Source organism: Asterias amurensis, chromosome 11 (assembly GCF_032118995.1).
Source record: "Asterias amurensis chromosome 11, ASM3211899v1".
Lineage (NCBI taxonomy): Eukaryota > Metazoa > Echinodermata > Asteroidea > Forcipulatida > Asteriidae > Asterias > Asterias amurensis.
In genome coordinates, this window is record NC_092658.1 from 6,191,046 (window position 1) to 6,212,510 (window position 21,465).

The following is a 21,465-nucleotide window of genomic DNA, read 5'->3' on the forward strand; positions in this document are numbered from 1 at the left end:
ATCGAGTCCCGTTTTTCGAGCAAGGCAAAAACTTACAATATTTATTTGCAATGGATGTACACATTACAGCAAAATTTTGTATTGATAATCGAATCTTTCGTTAACATAAAGACAGGTAACCAGGGTTTATCCCGTGCCATCGCCAGAAAACTATTGTTACGCGATGCTCTGTTTGCTAGTTGGCGTTTGGCGCAATTATTATGGTTAGGGACCTCTCACAGGAGAACGTGACTTGAAGCAAGTCACGCGTTTATTGGGTCAGGAGCAAAGATTACAGAGAGCCGCAAGGCGCAAGATGCGGAACTGAAGCTTTATCTATTGTTGGAATGTGAAATACGCATGGGCGCCATTTCAGCAAGTGAATGTTTTGTTTCCCATTGATAGGAATGGTCATTGTCTGCACTGATCTGCACAGGTCTATTGTTGTATCAAATTAGTTACTTGCCGAAATGGCGTCCAGTGGGATTTCACATTCCAGCCCGAGTTCCGCATCTTGCGACTTGCGGCGCTCTATGATCTTTGGTCAGGAGGAAGGAATGCCACAATGCGCATTGTGCATACGTCAGCACATTTTGAGCAGAGCGAAGGTTAGACTGGGCTCTGTCGTTATCCTTGCGGATAAAGACAGGTACCTGCTATTCAAATGAAAGTCATTTGAAAAGCAGGTACCTGTCTTTATCCGATCAGTGAAAATGAGTCAGATGTTGACAATTTCAAAAATTGAGTTATATGCATGACTGGAAAGAACACACCAGCAGCAGTAATTTGGTATATGTCTAAGCTTAGGGGTGTATCGCGTTGCTGAGTTACTCCCGTTTGAAATTGGCCAAATACACCACTTTTTGTGAAAAACGAATGACAAGTTAAGTGATGTTTTAAACCATACCATTTCGCGCAAAAGGGTACAAAACGAAACGATCGCAAATGTATTCATAGCTTTATTGCATAAGTGTTCTAAAGGTTAACCATGCAAATATAAATCTTAAGAAGTAAAAAAAAAACTGCCCATAACTTATAATGCATTGGGCGTTGGGTAAAAACCAAAATTAATATTCTTTATCCCCGATGCAAATTCAACATCTATTGCATTGGGCGACGTCCGACTCATTTTCACAGAGTGGGTCACTATGTGCATGTTATGTGTGATACGTCAGCCCACCCACAGCGCCTACGGATGAGGCGCTTGGACAAAGCGAAGATAAAAACTTGAAGATCCAATTGTCGCACAACGTAAAGTTGTTTAACACATGCCCTCAAGAGGCCAAAGATACTTGAACAACCCCTTTAGATGACTACAGAAACTACTATGGAGTTGAGTTGGTACCTTTCCGAATTATGGCAATGCTTATGGCCGGAACGTCTAAAAGTCATAATCTGTCAGCCTAGCATTTTACAAATAATTGAAACAAACGCTGCATATTTGCAAAAAATGATAATGACATGCAATCTGTGCTTAAAAGCCAGTGGACACTATTGGTAATTGTCAAAGACTAGCCTTCACAGTTGGTGTATCTCAACATATGCATAAAATAACAAACCTGTGAAAATTTGAGCTCAATCGGTCATCGAACTTGCGAGATAATAATGAAAGAAAAAACATCCTTGTCACACGAAGTTGTGTGCGTTAAGATGGTTGATTTCGAGACCTCAAGTTTTAAACTTGAGGTATTGAAATCAAATTCGTGGAAAATTACTTCTTTCTCGAAAACTATGCCACTTCAGAGGGAGCTGTTTCTCACAAGGTTTTATACCATCAACCTCTACCCATCGTCACCAATAAAAGGTTTTATGCTAATAATTATTTTGAGTAATTACCAATAGTGTCCACTGCCTTTAAACAAAAATAGCCGATATAAACAGCATACTTCAATGCCTTCAGTGCCGTAATTCAAATGCTACAGATCACGCACTGTATTTCACGACCTTCAACATACGGAGGGCACTGGAGGGATCCGCATACAGCTTCCATCAAGTAAAGGAGCGCCCCGTTATCATTGGCCTGACTGCCTGGGATAACCTCCGGTGCCTCATCCACACATACAGCTTGCTGCCTCCCAAAGAAATAGTAAGCTGACATGAGGTTACCCTTGTATTCCTTTGTCCAGTTGTCAGGACATTCGTTCTTGGCGGGAAACAACACCTGAGTGCTTCGATTGGTGAGACGACACACCGCACAAGGCACGTCATTGTCGTTAATAAATTCGGAATTCTCGTGAGAAAATGGGTCAAATGAGTAGACTTGGTATTCCATTCCATAAAGGTGTGAGCTATCTTGGAATCCATCTCTGTATGAAGCAGGTTCATCTGGATCAGTTGGGAGACATAAGAGATCCGAAGTCCCTCCCTTATGGTCATAATATGCACCAGCACCATAACCTGCCAAGAAAGTCCTCTTGATATTAGCATTTTTGCATAGTGCAGGACTCCTGTACAGTTATATGTGAATAATGTAAATGAGTAGTACTACTACAAGAGAACGACTCTTTGTGACGGTAGCGCTAAAGTTCGGCAAATCTCGAGATAAACCTACCTTGATATACGAGCTCTGTGCCTGCCTGGTTTGGACAAGTGGTTCTTCCCCACCGAATGTATGTCGGTCCTGAAGAACTACGCCCCTGCCATATCATAGACAAACAAGTTATTTATACTTCACGAAATCTAAGATTCAACATGAAATGTTTTGGATTTAGCTGAGAACCTTATATACCTACACACAGCCAAATCGGTTAAGGAGATCTTAACCATTAGTTATCATTTGAAATGTGGTCTTCAACAAATTAGTCTCAACCATAACTTTTACGTGTGCCTTAGTATGTATCTTCAAATACTTTGGTTTGTGACTATACACGTTGTTGGGAAAGTCAATTTTAGCAATTTTGAAGGGAAAATTGAACTTAACAGTATAACTAAGAAAACAATTATAATAAAAATTCGACCTCTTAGTTTGGTTACTTGTAAACCATTTGCTCAACTTTGCTATAATAATCAATTTGGCTAAAGCTTAAAAGCACTATTGCAATTGTACAGTATTGTAACCGACACAACATAAATCAGAATATTCGTAGACTCATCTTTGTGAGGTGGTACACGGTTGGTCTGTACGCAGACCCAATGGCGGCTATTGCGTTGCTTCTTTACGGTGACACACATAATCGATTCTGTCTCCGAATTGAGAAAAGTATCGGTATGTTGACCACGCGAATTAGAATTCGAGTTCACAGAGTCGACTATTGAGGGGAGTTCTGTGCTAGCCGAGTACGAGTACTACAACAAAATATTGTTTATAGCACTCACTCCACAATACACCTATTTTGGTATATTTTCGGATACCGCCTAAAACAAAAACTATACTTGTGGTTACTACAAAGAGATTGTACGAAAATAAGATTTCTTAAAGGAACTAAACAGGTACCCTGCTGCAATTTAAAGGCAGTGGACACTTACTCAAAATAATTGTTAGCATTAAACCTTGCTTGGTAACGAGTATTGGGGAGATGTTGATAGTATAACACATTGTGTAAAACGGCTCCCTCTGAAGTAACATAGTTTTCGAGAAAGAAGTTAGTTTCCACCAACTTGATTTCGAGGCTTCAGAATAAGATTTTGAGGTCTCGAAATCAAGCATGATTGCACACAACTTCATGGGACTCGCAACTTCGACGACTAAATGAGCGCAAATTTTCACAGGTTTGTCATTTTGTGCACATGTAGAGATACACTAAAGTGAGAAGACTGGTATTTGACAAATAATGTCCAGTGTATTTAAACATGTAAACAAGAATTCAAGTTGTAAAAACTACCTGTTGTCCTTGCGGCCCTGCCTCACCGCGTGGTCCTCTTTCACCATGTTGTCCTGTCTCACCACTTGGTCCTTGCTTACCGGGTTGGCCTCGCTCACCGGGTGGTCCTGGCTCACCGGGTTGTCCCGGTCCAATAGGTTGTAATGGACTAGTGGGTTGTCCAGGGTGGCAGTCCCTTCCATCCCGTCCAACTTCTCCGTTCTTCCCGTCACGACCGTCTCTGCCATCCTTCCCATCTTTTCCGTCTCGGCAAGTTAAAGCTGAAGAGTGAAGTCCATGAAGTGTGTCTTAAATATAATATGTTAGGGCAATGGTTCCATCATCGTGAAGAATAATCCTTTATAACTATGTCAGGACCTGGTTTCTTGGACTTTACAAAAGTATTTCGTTCTCCCGAAGTGATTTTGCATGGACTTTTATTACTCCCAAGCTAGATAGCGGCGAAATACAAGTGCTACACAAGGCTGCTAAGAACAGCTCCATAATCATCCATTGGAGTCAAGATATTACCAATAAAGTCCTATAATATGGGGACCTGCCCAAGCTCTCAACAAAACTCATGCAAGGATATATTAGTGTTTAGCCACTGCCACAGAAGCAAAGACGATCCAGTATCAATTGTTTTTCTACTGACCCCTAAGCATGGGAGGAGGAAATATGGAGGACCTGCACTTACCTACACTGACATTGACCGTGGGTCTGGAGTCAGTAGATTTCGATTAGGCGGCAATGGGGAACAAAAAGGCATAGCGGACCATAGTGATTCGAGGACACCACTCGACCTAAGTAAGCAAGCGCATATATTTCGAGGAAGCAAATTTACGTTCCGAGGCAACGAAAAAATATTTTGAGGGCTAGAAATAAAACTAAAACGCCATTTGTTACTTCACTTGCTTTTGCACATTACAGATAAATGTCGAGGACAGCTCCTTTAACTTTCCTCCTTCAATTCTTACCAGTATGGTGAGTATGAAATCCCGATTGAAACGTCATATTCCCCTCAGCATGGCCGTTCTCAGTAGTCATATGTGGTTCATGATCTCTCCGTATTCGCAGTTGGGTTTTCTTCGAAGTCTGACCATTCACTTCGGGAGTAGGGGTACCTTGTTGCACAGTGGCTTCGTTTGTGGTGACATGTTTGTCCAAGATAAACAATCGATCTTCATGGAAAAGTAACTGGTCCTAAATTCGTATTAAACCAACATTTCACAGATCAACACACATAAATATACACATGGCTTATTGTAAACATGTTTGTTGTTTGATTCGGTAGTTTGGAACCCATATTACCTGAGAGGCAGCCCCGAGTGGATACAAGTCAAAGTCTCGTGAAATTTGGCCTGCGGTGGTCCAAGCTTATCCTCGTCAACCAGTCTGATTTTGTGGCGTGACGAGGCCCACTGTTTGCAAGCACTCGACTCAACCTGTGATGTTCTTGTGTGTGGGTTCGAGTCCCGGTCGTGAGACGTGTGTCCTTGAGCAAGATACACCATAATATTGTTTGCCGTTAGAACACTTATAGTAAAAGAGAGGTAGTTTACTCCAGTGTTGCTGGTTCACATATCATTCAATTGTTGACAGGTTTTCTCAGGATTGCAATCACTTTTGTTAACTCATCCTTCCCAGAAATATAAAATGACAATAGTATAGCAATGACTCGTTCTTACCTTAACATACTGCAATTCTACGTGAACATAGAACAGCATCGGCCCAACAATCAGTGACGTTACAGTAAGGTTAAGGAGCGTTCCCGCCAAAAACCAACACCAACAATTCTTGCTAGAGTTCTTCTTTGACCAGATCAGATGATTTTCAGGCAAATTATTAGAATCCATGTCTCTTTCTTGATCTCCACAACATACAAGCTGCGTTTACAACGAGCCTTTTGCTACAACTGACGCCAAGTGAAAACAGTTCTAATACAGTGGCGAGGAGTCGCGGGGTCACATGAACGTGCGTTGTCGTAAAACAGGTGCAGCATACATTAAAGGCAGTGTATACTTTTGGTAATTGTGGATAACAATATCCTCACTTGCTGCTTTCCAAGATATGAATGAGAATAGCAAACCTGTGTAATTTGGGACACAATTGGTCATCAAAGTTGCAAACAAATGATGAAAACGACACAATTATAGTTGAATAGAATACTATGTGCGTTCAGATGCTGCATACTCTTGAAAAGGCTTCTTGTGAAAAATGACCACTTTCTCAAAGACTACAGAACTTCAAAATGGTCATTTTGAAGACAGTTTTATAATATCAACCATTGTACGGTGCTTCTTACCACGAGGTTAGATGTTCACAACCTAGTTGAGTAAATACCAAAAGCAAACCCTGCCTTTAATACTTTTTGGAAAACATTCAAGTTCGTCTAAAACAGTAAATCAAAATCTGCTGACAGAAGAATGCCGTCCATTCTAGGTGCGGGCCTCGGAGACATATAGCATTGATAGGATCAAGTGTAATCGGCAAATGAGCATGCGTGGGCCTCAATGGGTGAGTGACATGAGTGGAGATCAAAGATTATAGAGCGCCAAAGGCGCAAGACGCGGAACATGAAGCTTTTGCATGCTGGAACATGAAATACGTATGGGCGCCGTTTCAGCAAGTGAATGTTTTGTTTTCCATTGATAGAAATGGTCATTGTCTGCACTAATCTATTGCTGTATCAAAGGAGTTACTTGCCGAAATGGCGTCCAGTGGGATGTCACATTTCAGCCCGAGTTCCGCATCTTGCGCCTACGGCGCTCTATAATCTTTGGCGGAGATCATGTGTCTTACAACTTCCTTTCAAAGAACTGATAATAACGTTTTAATGGTGAAACAGTTTTGATTTTGTAAAGTATTGCCCTGTTAGCAAATGTGAGATTTGGTGGACCATTCTACCTCCATGGGTGAACGCAAATATCACTGTGACGGCCTGGATTTGATTTCTCTACAAAAATGTTAAGGAGGCTCACTTGGACGTGATTATACAATGTCACATTATCCAAGTGAGCCACCTTACCATTTTCGTAGAGAAATCAAATCCAGGCCGTTCACAGTGTATTCTGTTTGCAATCATATATACATGTAGTTCTTGTTTCAGCCTTATAATGCGCACCATCGAATTGCTTGGAGATTGGGCAAGTCTACTGTTCGTTTTTAATCAGATGATATACAATATCTCACCTCCGGTAATTCGTGTTGGTATCAGCTGTTGATGCTGTAATGCAATGTTCTTAAAGAAAGCGTCTTTGTCAAATTGGACACTTGACAATTAGCATCAACCAGGATCTAAACATTTCTACAGAGTGGATGTTGATATAGATAGAGCTTGATGAAATCCTCACTCGGTCCCGGTGGTCTTATCCAAGACAAAAGGATGGGCTGATGAGCTTAAAATTCTTGCAAAAGATGTAGTGATATAATGCGCACAATCACGACATCTGCAGTATATTGGATGTTTCATTGATAATGTAAACAATATTTTTCAACCAAATTAACCTGGTTTAGTATCGAGTCCTGTTTTTCGAGCAAGGCACAAACTTACAATGTTTATTTGCAATGGATGTACACATTACAGCAAAATTTTGGTATTGATAATCGAATCTTTCGTTAACATAAAGACAGGTAACCAGGGTTTTATCCCGTGCCGTCGCCAGAAAACTATTGTTACGCGATGCTCTGTTTGCTAGTTGGCGTTTAGCGCAATATGGTTAGGGACCTCTCACAGGAGAACGGGACTTGAAGCAAGTCACGCGTTTATTGGGTCAGGAGCAAAGATTATAGAGCGCCGCAAGGCGCAAGATGCGGAACTGAAGCTTTATCTATTAATGGAACGTGGAATACGCATGGGCGCCATTTCAGCAAGTGAATGTTTTGTTTCCCATTGATAGGCATGGTCATTGTCTGCACTGATCTGCACAGGTCTATTGTTGTATCAAATTTGTTACTTGCCGAAATGGTGTCCAGTGGGATTTCACATTCCAGCCCGAGTTTCGCATCTTGCGACTTGCGGCGCTCTATAATCTTTGGTCAGGAGGAACGAATGACAATGCGCATTGTGCATACGTCAGCACATTTTGAGCGGAGCGAAGGTTAGACTGGGCTCTGTCGTTATCCTTGCGGATAAAGACAGGTACCTGCTATTGTTTTAAACCATACCATTTCGCGCAAAAGGGTACAAAACGAAATGATCGCAAATGTATTCATAGCTTTATTGCCTAAGTGTTCTAAAGGTTAACCATGCAAATATAGATCTTTTAAAAGAAGTAAAAAAAAAAAACCTGCCCATAACTTATAATGCATTGGGCGTTGGGTAAAAACCAAAATTAATATTCTTTATCCCCGATGCAAATTCAACATCTATTGCATTGGGCGACGTCCGACTCATTTTCACAGAGTGGGTCACTATGTGCATGTTATATGTGATATGTCAGCCCACCCACAGCGCCTATGGATGAGGCGCTTGGACAAAGCGAAGATAAATCTTGAAGATCCAATTGGGGTATTTTTGACTGGTTGGTGGCGCTTTCCGGCGAATATTCTTGCCTGTATTGGTTTTCTTGTTACAGTGGCTTGCAAGAAACACAAACTGGAAAACAATCTTCGTTGTATACTTGTTGCACAACGTAAAGTTGTTTAACATACGCCCTCAAGAGGCCAAAGATACTTGAACAACCCCTTTAGATGACTACATAAAATACTATGGAGTTGAGTTGGTACCTTTCCGAATTATGGCAATGCTTTATGGCCGGAACGTCTAAAAGTCATAATCTGTCAGCCTAGCATTTTACAAGTAATTGAAACAAACGCTGCATATTTGCAAAAAATGATAATGACATGCAATCAGTGCTTAAAAGCCAGTGGACACTATTGGTAATTGTCAAAGACTAGCCTTCATCACAGTTGGTGTATCTCAAACATATGCATAAAATAACAAACCTGTGAAAATTTGAGCTCAATCGGTCATCGAACTTGCGAGATATTAATGAAAGAAAAAACACGCTTGTCACACGAAGTTCTGTACGTTTAGATAGTTGATTTCGAGACCTCAAATTTCAAACTTGAGGTCTTGAAATCAAATTCGTGGAAAATTACTTCTTTCTCGAAAACTATGGCACTTCAGAGGGAGCTGTTTCTCACAAGGTTTTATACCATCAACCTCTACCCATCGTCACCAATAAAAGGTTTTATGCTAATAATTATTTTGAGTAATTACCAATAGTGTCCACTGCCTTTAAACAAAAATAGCCGATATAAACAGCATACTTCAATGCCTCTAGTGCCGTAATTCAAATGCTACAGATCACGCACTGTATTTCACGACCTTCAACATACGGAGGGCACTGGAGGGGCCCGCATGCAGCTTCCATCAATTGAAGGAGCGCCACGTTAACATTGGCCTGACTGCCTGGGATAGCCTCCGGTGCCTCATTCACACATACAGCTTGCTGCCTCCCAAATAAACGGTGAGCTGACATGAGGTAACCCTTGTATTCCTTTGTCCAGTTGTCAGGACATTCGTTCTTGGCTGGAAATAACACCTGAGTGCCTCGATTGGTGAGACGACACACCGCGCACGGCACGTCAAGGTTGTGAATAACTTCGGAATTCTCGTGAGAAAATGGGTCAAATGTGTTGACTTGGTATTGCAGTCCATAAAGGCGTGAGTAACTTTGGAACCCATCGCTGTATGAAGCAGGTACATCTGGATCAGTTGGGAGACATAAGAGATCCGAGGTCCCTCCCTTATAGCTATATTGTGCACCAGCACCATAACCTGTCAAGAAAATATACCTCTTGATTTAGCATTGTTGTCATAGTGCAGGACACCTGAAGAGCTGTCTGTAAATAATGTAAATGAGAAATGAGTAGTAATACAAGAGAACGACTTTCTGTGACAGTAGCGCGAAAGTTCGATAAAAACCTACTTTGATACACGAGCTCTGTGCCTGCCTGGTTTGGGCAAGTGGTTCTTCCCCACCGAATGTATGTCGGTCCTGAAGAACTACGCCCCTGCCATATCATAGACAAACACGTTATTTATACTTCACGAAATCTGAGATTCAACATGAAATGAAATGTTCTGGATTTAGCTGGGAACCTTATATATATATACATAGACAAATCAGTTAAACAGATCTTAACAATTATTTCCCATTTGAAATAGGGTCTTCAACAAGTTAGTCTCAACCATAACTTGTACGTGTGCCTGAGTATATTTCTTCTATTACTTTGTTTTGTGGCTATACACGTTTTATTATGTTGTTGGGAAAGTCAATTCTAGCCATTTTGAAGGTAAAATGAACTTAACAGTACAACTAAGAAAATAATATAATAAAAATTCGACCTCATATTTTTGGATACTTGTGAACCATTCAGAATCTTGTTTCTTTTGTAAAGGTTGTGGCGTGAATGGCAAGTTTAAAAATAAGCATCCTCGTCTCAAGTTAAAATGTTCACCTTGATTATCAATGTCTTATATAAAACTGAAATTGTATATAAAACAAATTGCGATGGGTATTTTTTATTGTAAAGAATTTTGTGTCAATGTTATTAAACAAGAATTTATCACATAGATATAGTCTTTATTCCAGTTGTTTTCCCGCGAGACTTGCACCAACTGCTCTAAAATCATCGAGCCCGGGCTACTTTGGATCCCGCTTACGAATACAGCTCAATAAATAGAAATACCCTGCAAACATTGGTATAAAAAACTCGATGGCTACTTGTGCTAACTACCGGTTACCTTAAGAATTATTAATCAACATTCAGTTTTAACTTTCTACAGAACCACAACCTCGCCTCAATTCTATGCAATCATTGAAACGAAACTACAAACATATTTCTTACAAAATGCATTCCAAGTAAAAGGCTCCACTATTGCAATGTTACAGTATTGTAACCGAAACGTCATACATCCGAATATCCGTTCTGATACTCCCTTTTTCAGACGATACACGGTTGGTCTGTACGCAAATCAAATGGCGGCCATTGCGTTGCTTCTTTACGACTCAACCTGTGATGTTCTTGTGTGTGGGTTCGAGTCCCGGTCGTGAGACGTGTGTCCTTGAGCAAGATACACCATAATATTGTTTGCCGTTAGAACACTTATAGTAAAAGAGAGGTAGTTTACTCCAGTGTTGCTGGTTCACATATCATTCAATTGTTGACAGGTTTTCTCAGGATTGCAATCACTTTTGTTAACTCATCCTTCCCAGAAATATAAAATGACAATAGTATAGTATAGAACTTGAATGTTTTCCAAAAAGTATTAAAGGCAGGGTTTGCTTTTGGTATTTACTCAACTAGGTTGTGAACATCTAACCTCGTGGTAAGAAGCACCGTACAAGAATTTATCACATAGATATAGTCTTTATTCCAGTTGTTTTCCCGCGAGACTTGCACCAACTGCTCTAAAATCATCGAGCCCGGGCTACTTTGGATCCCGCTTACGAATACAGCTCAATAAATAGAAATACCCTGCAAACATTGGTATAAAAAACTCGATGGCTACTTGTGCTAACTACCGGTTACCTTAAGAATTATTAATCAACATTCAGTTTTAACTTTCTACAGAACCACAACCTCGCCTCAATTCTATGCAATCATTGAAACGAAACTACAAACATATTTCTTACAAAATGCATTCCAAGTAAAAGGCTCCACTATTGCAATGTTACAGTATTGTAACCGAAACGTCATACATCCGAATATCCGTTCTGATACTCCCTTTTTCAGACGATACACGGTTGGTCTGTACGCAAATCAAATGGCGGCCATTGCGTTGCTTCTTTACGGTGACACATAATCGATTCCGAATTGAGAAAGGTATCGGTATGTTGACCGCGCAAATTAGAGCTTGAGTTCACAGAGTCGAACTTTGAGGCAAACTTTAGGGGAGTTCTGTGCTAGCCGATTACGAACACTACATCAGTATAATGTTATTTTAGCACACTCACAAATAAGACCTATTTTGGTTTATTTTTTATTACAGTCTTAAAGACACTGGACACTATTGGTAACTGTCAAAGACCAGTCTTTTCACTTGGTGTATCTCAACATATGCATTAAATAACAAACCTGTAGAAATTTGAGCTCAATCGGTCATCGAAGTTGTGAGATAATAATGAAAGAATAAAACACCCTTGTCACACAGATATGTGTGTGTTTTTAGATGGTTGATTTCGAGACCTCAAATTCTAAATCTAAAGTCTCGAAATCAAATTCATGGAAAATTACTTCTTTCTTGAAATCTACGTTATTTCAGAGGGAGCCGTTTCTCACAGTGTTTTATATCATTAAACTCTCCCCATTACTCGTCACCAAGAAAGGTTTTATGCTAATAATTATTTTGAGTAATTACCAATAGTGTCCACTGCCTTTAAACAAAAATAACTTGTGGTTACTAAAAAAGAGATTGTGTACACAAATTAGATTTCTGAAAGGAACTAACAGGTACCCTGCAGCAATTTGAACATGTAAACAATAATTCAATTTGTGACAAAACTACCTGTTGTCCTTGTGGCCCTGGCTCACCGCGTGGTCCTCTTTCACCATGTTGTCCTGACTCACCAGTTAGTCCTGTCTCTCCAGAAGGTCCCGGCTCACCGCGAGGCCCTAGTTCACCAGGTTGTCCTGCCTCACCACTTAGTCCTTGCTTACCGGGTTGGCCTCGCTCACCATGAAGTCCTGACTCACCAGTTAGTCCTGTCTCTCCAGAAGGTCCCGGCTCACCGCGAGGCCCTAGTTCACCAGGTTGTCCTGCCTCACCACTTAGTCCTTGCTTACCGGGTTGGCCTCGCTCACCATGAAGTCCTGTCTCACCAGTTGGTCCTGTCTCACCAGAAGGTCCCGGCTCACCTCGAGGCCCTCGTTCACCAGGTTGTCCTGCCTCACCACTTGGTCCTTGCTTACCGGGTTGGCCTCGCTCACCAGGAAGTCCTGGCTCACCGGGTGGTCCTGGCTCACCGGGTGGTCCCGGTCCAATGGGTTGTAATGGACTAGTGGGTTGTCCCGGGTGGCAGTCTCTTCCATCCCGTCCAACTTCTCCGTTCTGGCTCACCGGGTGGTCCCGGTCCAATGGGTTGTAATGGACTAGTTGGTTGTCCCGGGTGGCAGTCTCTTCCATCCCGTCCAACTTCTCCGTTCTTTCCGTCACGACCGTCTCTGCCATCCTTCCTATCTCGGAAAGTTAACACTGGAGAGTAAAGCTCTTGAAAACATTCAAGTTCGTCTAAACAGAATGTCAAAATCCGCTGACTCTAACAGAAGAATGCCGTCCATTCTAGGTGCCTGGGCCTCGGAGACATATAGCATTGATAGGATCAAGTGTAATCGGTAAATGACCATGCGTGGGTCTCAATGGGTGAGTGACGTGAGTGGTGGAGATGATGTGTTTTACAACTTCCTTTCAAAGAACTGATAATAACGTTTTAATGGTCTAAAGGTTTTGATTTTGTAAAGTATTGCCCTGATAGCAAATGTGAGATTTGGTGGACCATTCTACCTCCATGGGTGGACGCAAATATCACTGTGACGGCCTGGATTTGATTTCTCTATAAAAATGTTAAGGAGGCTCAATTGGACGTGATCATACAATGTCACATTATCATTCGTAGTGAGCCACCTTACCATTCGTAGAGAAATCAAATCCAGGCCGTTCACAGTGTATTCTGTTTGCAATCATATATACATGTAGTTCTTGTTTCAGCCTTATAATGCGCACCCTCGAATTGCTTGGAGACTGGGCAAGTCTACTGTTCGTTTTTAATCAGATGATACACAATATCTCACCTCCAGTAATTCGTGTTGGTATCAGCTGTTGATGCTGTAATGCAATGTTCTTAAAGAAAGCGTCGTTATCAAATTGAACATTTGACAATTAGCATCAATCAGGATCTAAACATTTCTAGACAGTGGATGTTGATATAGAGCTTGATGAAATCCTTACTCGGTCCCGGTGGTCTTTATCCAGGACAAAGTGATGGGCTGATGAGCTTAAAATTCTTGCAAAAGATGTAGTGATATAATGTGCACAATCACGACATCTGCAGTATATTGGATGTTTCATTGATAATGTAAACGATATTTTTCAACCAAATTAACAAAGTTTAGTATCGAGTCCCGTTTTTTGAGCAAGGCAAAAACTTACAAAATTTATTTGCAATGGATGTACACATTACAGCAAAAATGTTGTATTGATAATCGAATCTAAAGACAGGTAACCAGGGGTCTTATTCATGAAGCCCTCGTAAATTGGTCACTTACGTGGCTCTTAGTAAGACTTTAGTAAGACTTTAGTAAGCCCTTAAGTGTTATTCATGAAGCATTCTTATCGCTTAATTACTACGTTACTTACTTAACCTCTCGTAACGCCTTCTAAAGCAGGAACGCGTTTGTGCTGAACAGTCAAGTAATTGTTATGTATTCCACTGGAGCGTGACCTGATTGTCCAAAACGAGCATTTTATACAGTGACTGGATGGTATCGTCAAACATGGAGCGCCGGACTAAAGTAAGGAGAAAGACCGTTGTCCCGCCTACTGAGATAGTGAATTTAGTTGACATTGTTGCATTTAATTGGTCGGTGCTTCACAACAAATTTTCGGATGTCGCAACGCTGAAAAGAAAGGCCGACACCTGGGCAGAAATTCCGCGGAGAAACTGTGTTGGAAAAGTCCTCAGAACTACCAAAGCGGTTCACCGCATTGGAATGACATTCAGAGATTTCGCAAGCTTTCACACGACATCAACATGCAAAAAAAACAAGAGTACAAAATGTAGCTGGTTACCGCTGAACTATCGAGTTGTTGTTGTTACTAATCACTACTACCAGTACAATTTTAATGAAACACAAATCATGGCAAGTAAAAAAAAAAGTATAGACAGAAACTACCCTAAGCAACTTTAAAACCCCGCATAACCAAACAAGAGCAGAAACACCAACCAGACGAACTAAATTAAAACCAAAACAGTAATACACAATACACAACTAAATTAAAATAAGAAAGTACAATAATAGTAGTAAACTAATAACCATAACAACTAATAGTCATAATAAATACAAAATAAAATAAACGAATAAAAAAAGTAAACAAATAAATAAAAACTTAATATAAAATGAAGAAATAAAATACTATAAATCAAGAAAAAATTATTAAAAATAGATAACAAATAGGTTGCACCTTCTCAAAAATGTCGCAATGTTTGAGAAAACTTCACAAAGATTTTATAACATATTAAAAGTTGTTCTCCTTCACATAAATCTCAATTCGTCCGAAAATGTTGGCCAGGAATATTGAAAACGGGCTTAAGAAAACGCTACGAAGCCGAAAACACCCCACGTAGCACTAGTAAGGACTTACGCACTCGATTGAAGTTACGAGTGCTTCGTGAATATGACGCAACTCGCTAAGAACGAACTAGTAACACGTAGTTACTTAAGGCTTTTTATTTTTGACAAAAGAATTAATTTCAGCATGCAATACTCATCATTTTGATACCAAATTTGCATATGTGTGATGAGAATTGACATGGTTATGACATATTTTTACCAAAAAGGTGGTATTTTACCCTAAAAACGTCAGATTTTAGTGGTTTCTGCCCTGACCACACGGTAAGTCCGATCGGGCTAAAAATTGGTGTGCATTCATTGCTCATTAGGACCTACAAGCACAGCCATTTTTATCAAAATCGGAAGACATGAGGTAATAAAAAAGTGCGTTGGTCTGACATGGAATGACCCATACTTGTCGCACAACGTAAAGTTGTTTAACACACGCCCTCAAGAGGCAAAAGATACTTGAACAACCCCTTTAGATGACTACATAAAATACTATGGAGTTGAGTTGGTACCTTTCCGAATTATGGCAATGCTTATGGCCGGAACGTCTAAAAGTCATAATCTGTCAGCCTAGCATTTTACAAGTAATTGAAACAAACGCTGCATATTTGCAAAACATGATAATGACATGTAATCAGTGCTTAAAAGCCAGTGGACACTATTGGTAATTGTCAAAGACTAGCCTTCATCACAGTTGGTGTATCTCAAACATATGCATAAAATAACAAACCTGTGAAAATTTGAGCTCAATCGGTCATCGAACTTGCGGGATAATAATGAAAGAAAAAACACCCTTGTCACACGAAGTTCTGTGCGTTTAGATGGTTGATTTTGAGACCTCAAGTTTTAAAGTCACCTGGAAATAGAATTTGTATTCTTTCAACCATAAGAGTATATGCTAACGAACAATAAAACAATTTTTTTAGTAATTGTTTGTGACGATTTATATGTTTGAAAAATATATAAAGTTGTTTGGGGGCTGACTCCGCCTACCCCTTTTGTGACGTCAATCGAGACAGACTTTGCCTGCAATGCGTATAGTAAACACACGTGCAAAGTACATGTACGTCCAAGTCGTGAGTTGGTACATTTCGAAAAGTGTTTTTCTGCATTTAGCAACAATACACCTGGTCGGCATTGTCGGAAAAAACTTCTTTTTTTTGAAACGTACAAACTCACCACTTGGTGCGTACATGTACTTTGCAATTGTGTTTACTCTACGCATTACAGGCAAAGTCTGCCTCGATGACGTCACGAACAGCGCCCTCTCGGGTCGGGGTCTACTCTTAAATTTGTAAATAACATAAGAACTGATTTTTTAAAACCTTAGTTAACTGTTTATTCACATTCCACTCATCAAAACACATATATTAGTGACAAAAGCTTTATTTTGAAAAAATACCACTTCCAGGTGACTTTAAACTTGAGGTCTTGAAATCAAATTCGTGGAAAATTACTTCTTTCTCGAAAACTATGGCACTTCAGAGGGAGCTGTTTCTCACAAGGTTTGATACCATCAACCTCTTCCCATCGTCACCAAGAAAGGTTTTATGCTAATAATTATTTTGAGTAATTACCAATAGTGTCCACTGCCTTTAAACAAAAATAGCCGATATAAACAGCATACTTCGATGCCTTCAGAGCCGTAATTCAAATGCTACAGATCACGCACTGTATTTCACGACCATCAACATACGGAGGGCACTGGAGGGACCCGCATCTAGCTTCCATCAAGTAAAGGAGCACCCCGTCAGTATTGGCCTGACTGCCTGGGATAGCCTCCGGTGCCTCATCCACACAGACAGCTTGCTGCTTCACGTGGGTATAGTGAGCTGACATGAGGTTACCCTTGTATTCCTTTGTCCAGTTGTCAGGACATTCGTTCTTGGCTGGAAATAACACCTGAGTGCCTCGATTGGTGAGACGACACACCGCACACGGCACGTCACGGTCGTTAATAACTTCAGAATTCTCGTGAGAAAAGGGGTCAAATGTGTTGACTTGGTATTCCATTCCATAAAGGCGTGAGTTACCTTGGAATCCATCTCTGTATGAAGCAGGTACATCTGGATCAGTTGGGAGACATAAGAGATCCAAAGTCCCTCCCTTTTGTGTATAATGTGCACCAGCACCATAACCTGCCAAGAAAGTCCTCTTGATATTAGCATTTTTGCATAGTGCAGGACTCCTGTACAGTTATATGTGAATAATGTAAATGAGTAGTACTACTACAAGAGAACGACTCTTTGTGACGGTAGCGCTAAAGTTCGGCAAATCTCGAGATAAACCTACCTTGATATACGAGCTCTGTGCCTGCCTGGTTTGGACAAGTGGTTCTTCCCCACCGAATGTATGTCGGTCCTGAAGAACTACGCCCCTGCCATATCATAGACAAACAAGTTATTTATACTTCACGAAATCTAAGATTCAACATGAAATGGTTTGGATTTAGCTGAGAACCTTATATACCTACACACAGCCAAATCGGTTAAGGAGATCTTAACCATTAGTTATCATTTGAAATGTGGTCTTCAACAAATTAGTCTCAACCATAACTTTTACGTGTGCCTTAGTTTGTATCTTCAAATACTTTGGTTTGTGACTATACACGTTGTTGGGAAAGTCAATTTTAGCAATTTTGAAGGGAAAATTGAACTTAAAGGAACACGTTGCCTTGGATCGGTCGAGTTGGTCTTTGAAAAACGTTTGTAACCGTTTTTTATAAAATGCATATGGGTAGAAAGATGTTGTAAAAGTAGAATACAATGATCCACACAAACATGCCTCGAAATTGCGTGGTTTTCCTTTTACCTCGTCGACTAACACGTCGGCCATTTATGGGGGTCAAAATTTTGACTCCCATAAATGGCCGACGGTGATAGTTCGCACAGTAGAAGGAAAACCACGCAATTTCGAGGCAAACTTGTGTGGATCATTGTATGCTACTTTTAAAACATCTTTTCAACCATATGCATTATATAAAAAACGGTTAAAAACGCTTTTGTTTTGACCAACTCGTCCGATCCAAGGCAACGTGTTCCTTTAACAGTATAACTAAGAAAACAATTATAATAAAAATTCGACCTCTTAGTTTGGTTACTTGTAAACCATTTGCTCAACTTTGCTATAATAATCAATTTGGCTAAAGCTTAAAAGCACTATTGCAATTGTACAGTATTGTAACCGACACAACATAAATCAGAATATTCGTAGACTCATCTTTGTGAGGTGGTACACGGTTGGTCTGTACGCAGACCCAATGGCGGCTATTGCGTTGCTTCTTTACGGTGACACACATAATCGATTCTGTCTCCGAATTGAGAAAAGTATCGGTATGTTGACCACGCGAATTAGAATTCGAGTTCACAGAGTCGACTATTGAGGGGAGTTCTGTGCTAGCCGAGTACGAGTACTACAACAAAATATTGTTTATAGCACTCACTCCAAATACACCTATTTTGGTATATTTTCGGATACCGCCTAAAACAAAAACTATACTTGTGGTTACTACATAGAGATTGTACGAAAATAAGATTTCTTAAAGGAACTAAACAGGTACCCTGCTGGACACTTGTGGTAATTACTCAAAATAATTGTTTGCATTAAACCTTGCTTGGTAACGAGTAATGGGGAGCTGTTGATGGTATAAAACATTGTGTGAAACGGCTCCCTCTGAAGCAACGTAGTTTTCGAGAAAGAAGTTAGTTTCCACCAAGTTGATTTCGAGACTTCAGAATAAGATTTTGAGGTCTCGAAACCAAGCATGATTGCACACAACTTCATGTGACAAGGATGTTTTTCTTTCATTATTAACTCGCAACTTCGACGACTAATTGAGCTCAAATTTTCACAGGTTTGTCATTTTGTGCATATGTAGAGTTACACCAAGTGAGAAGACTGGTATTTGACAAATAATGTCCAGTGTCTTTATACATGTTAACAAGAATTCAAGTTGTAAAAACTACCTGTTGTCCTTGTGGCCCTGCCTCACCGCGTGGTCCTCTTTCACCATGTTGTCCTGTCTCACCACTTGGTCCTTGCTTACCGGGTTGGCCTCGCCCACCGGGTAATCCTGGCTCACCAGTTGGTCCTGTCTCACCAGAAGGTCCCGGCTCACCGCGAGGCCCTCGTTCACCAGGTTGTCCTGCCTCACCACTTGGTCCTTGCTTACCGGGTTGGCCTCGCTCACCATGAAGTCCTGTCTCACCAGTTGGTCCTGTCTCACCAGAAGGTCCCGGCTCACCGCGTGGTCCTCTTTCACCATGTTGTCCTGTCTCACCACTTGGTCCTTGCTTACCGGGTTGGCCTCGCCCACCGGGTAATCCTGGCTCACCGGGTGGTCCTGGCTCACCTGGTTGTCCCGGTCCAATGGGTGGTAATGGACTAGCGGGTTGTACAGAGTGGCAGTCCCTTCCATCCCGTCCAACTTCTCCGTTCTTCCCGTCACGACCGTCTCTGCCATCCTTCCCATCTTTTCCGTCTCGGCAAGTTAAAACTGGAGAGTAAATTCCAAGTGGGTCTGAAATATGAAATATTAGGGCAAGGATTCCTTCATCGCGAAGAATATTCCTTTATAACTATGTCAGGACCCGCGGGCTTCTTGGACTTAACAAAAGTGTTTCGTTCCCTCGATATGATTTTGCACGGACTCTTACTCCCAAACGGCGAAAAACAAGTGCTACACATGGCTGCTAAGAACAGCTCCATAAAATATCCATTGGAGTCAAGATATTACCAACAAATTCCTATATGGATTCCTGCCCAAGCTCTCATCAAAACTTAGGCAGAGAAGGATATATTTGTGTGTAGCCACTGCCACAGGAGCAAAGACGATCCAGTATCAAACAATTTTCTTTTGACCCCTAAGCATGGGAGGAGGAAATCTGGAGGACCTGCACTTACCTACACTGACATTGACCGTGGGTCTGGAGTCAGTAGATTTCGATTAGGCGGCAATGGGGAACAAAAAGGCATAGCGGACCATAGTGATTCGAGGACACCACTCGACCGAAGTAAGCAATCGCATATATTTCGAGAAAGCAAATTTACGTTACGAGGCAACGAAAAAATACGTCGAGGGCAAAACGCCATAAATGTTACTTCACTTGCTTTTTGCACATTACAAATAAATGTCGAGGACAGCTCCTTTAACTTTCCTCCTTCGATTCTTACCAGTTTGGGGAGTATGAAATCCCGATTGAAACGTCATATTCCCCTCAGCATGGCCGTTCTCAGTAGACATATGTGGTTCATAATCTCTCCGTATTCGCAGTTGGGCTTTCTTCGAAGTCTGACCATTCACTTCGGGAGTAGGAGTACCTTGTTGCACAGTGGTTTCGTTTGTGGTGACATGTTTGCCCAAGATAAACAATCGATCTTCATGGAAAAGTAACTGGTCCTAAATTCGTATTAAACCAACATTTCACAGATCAACACACATAAATATACACATGGCTTATTATAAACATGTTTGTTGTTTGATTCGGTAGTTTGGAACCCATATTATCTGAGAGGCAGCCCCGAGTGGGAACAAGTCAAAGTCTCGTGAGATTTGGATTGAATCTATTAATTGGCCTGCGGTGGTCCAAGCTTATCCTCGTCAACCAGCCTGATTTTGTGGCGTGACGAGGCCCACTGGTTGCAAGCACTCGACTCAACCTGTGATGTTCTTGTGTGTGGGTTCGAGTCCCGGTCGTGAGACGTGTGTCCTTGAGCAAGATACACCATAATATTGTTTGCCGTTAGAACACTTAGTTTACTCCAGTGTTGCTGGTTCACATATCATTTAATTGTTGACAGGTCTCCTCAGGATTGCAATCACTTTTGTTAAATCATCCTCCCAGAAATATAAAATGACAATAATATAGCAATGACTCCTTCTTACCTTAACAGACTGCAGTTCTACGTGAACATAGAACAGCATCGGCCCAACAATCAGTGACGTTACAGTAAGGTTTAGGAGCGTTCCCGCCAAAAACCAACACCAACAATTTTTGCTAGAGTTCTTCTTTGACCAGATCAGATGATTTCCAGGCAAATTATTAGAATCCATGTCTCTTTCTTGATCTCCACAACATACAAGCTGCGTTTACAACGAGCCTTTTGCTACAACTGACGCCAAGGGAAAACAGTTCTAATACAGCGGCGAGGAGTCGCGGGGTCACATGAACGTGCGTTGTTGTAAAACAGGTGCAGCATACATTAAAGGCAGTGTATACTTTTGGTAATTGTGGAAGACATTATCCTCACTTGCTGCTTTAGTCCAAGATATGAATGAGAATAGCAAACCTGTGAAATTTGGGACACAATTTGTCATCAAAGTTGCAAACAAATGATG

At 41.0% G+C, this 21,465-nt stretch overlaps 1 protein-coding gene across 1 annotated transcript; it reads right to left on the reverse strand.

Moving 5' to 3' along the window:
- Positions 1-25: 25 nt before the first annotated feature.
- LOC139944156 (uncharacterized) lies at positions 26-21,231 on the reverse strand. Its single transcript, XM_071941123.1, has 12 exons — positions 21,013-21,231; positions 20,301-20,526; positions 19,094-19,647; positions 17,421-17,505; positions 16,787-17,266; positions 12,324-12,965; positions 9,095-9,564; positions 5,468-5,665; positions 4,757-4,982; positions 3,801-4,060; positions 2,531-2,615; positions 26-2,376 (listed from the first exon to the last, which is right to left on the reverse strand). The coding sequence occupies exons 1-12, from the start codon at positions 21,178-21,180 to the stop codon at positions 1,889-1,891; spliced, it is 3,882 nt and encodes a 1,293-aa protein (XP_071797224.1). The 5' UTR covers positions 21,181-21,231; the 3' UTR covers positions 26-1,888.
- Positions 21,232-21,465: the final 234 nt, after the last annotated feature.

What these genes read in the sequence shown, in the direction of transcription:
- LOC139944156 (XM_071941123.1), bottom strand. Translation starts at nt 21,180, where the DNA reads ATGGATTCTAATAATTTGCCTGGAAATCATCTGATCTGGTCAAAGAAG. An exon ending in CACAGAGCTCGTATATCAAG is followed by an intron (nt 17,267 to 17,420) that starts GTAGGTTTATCT and finishes CTTTCTTGGCAG; the next exon opens with GTTATGGTGCTGGTGCACAT. An exon ending in TAGAATTGCAGTATGTTAAG is followed by an intron (nt 4,983 to 5,467) that starts GTAAGAACGAGT and finishes ATACGAATTTAG; the next exon opens with GACCAGTTACTTTTCCATGA.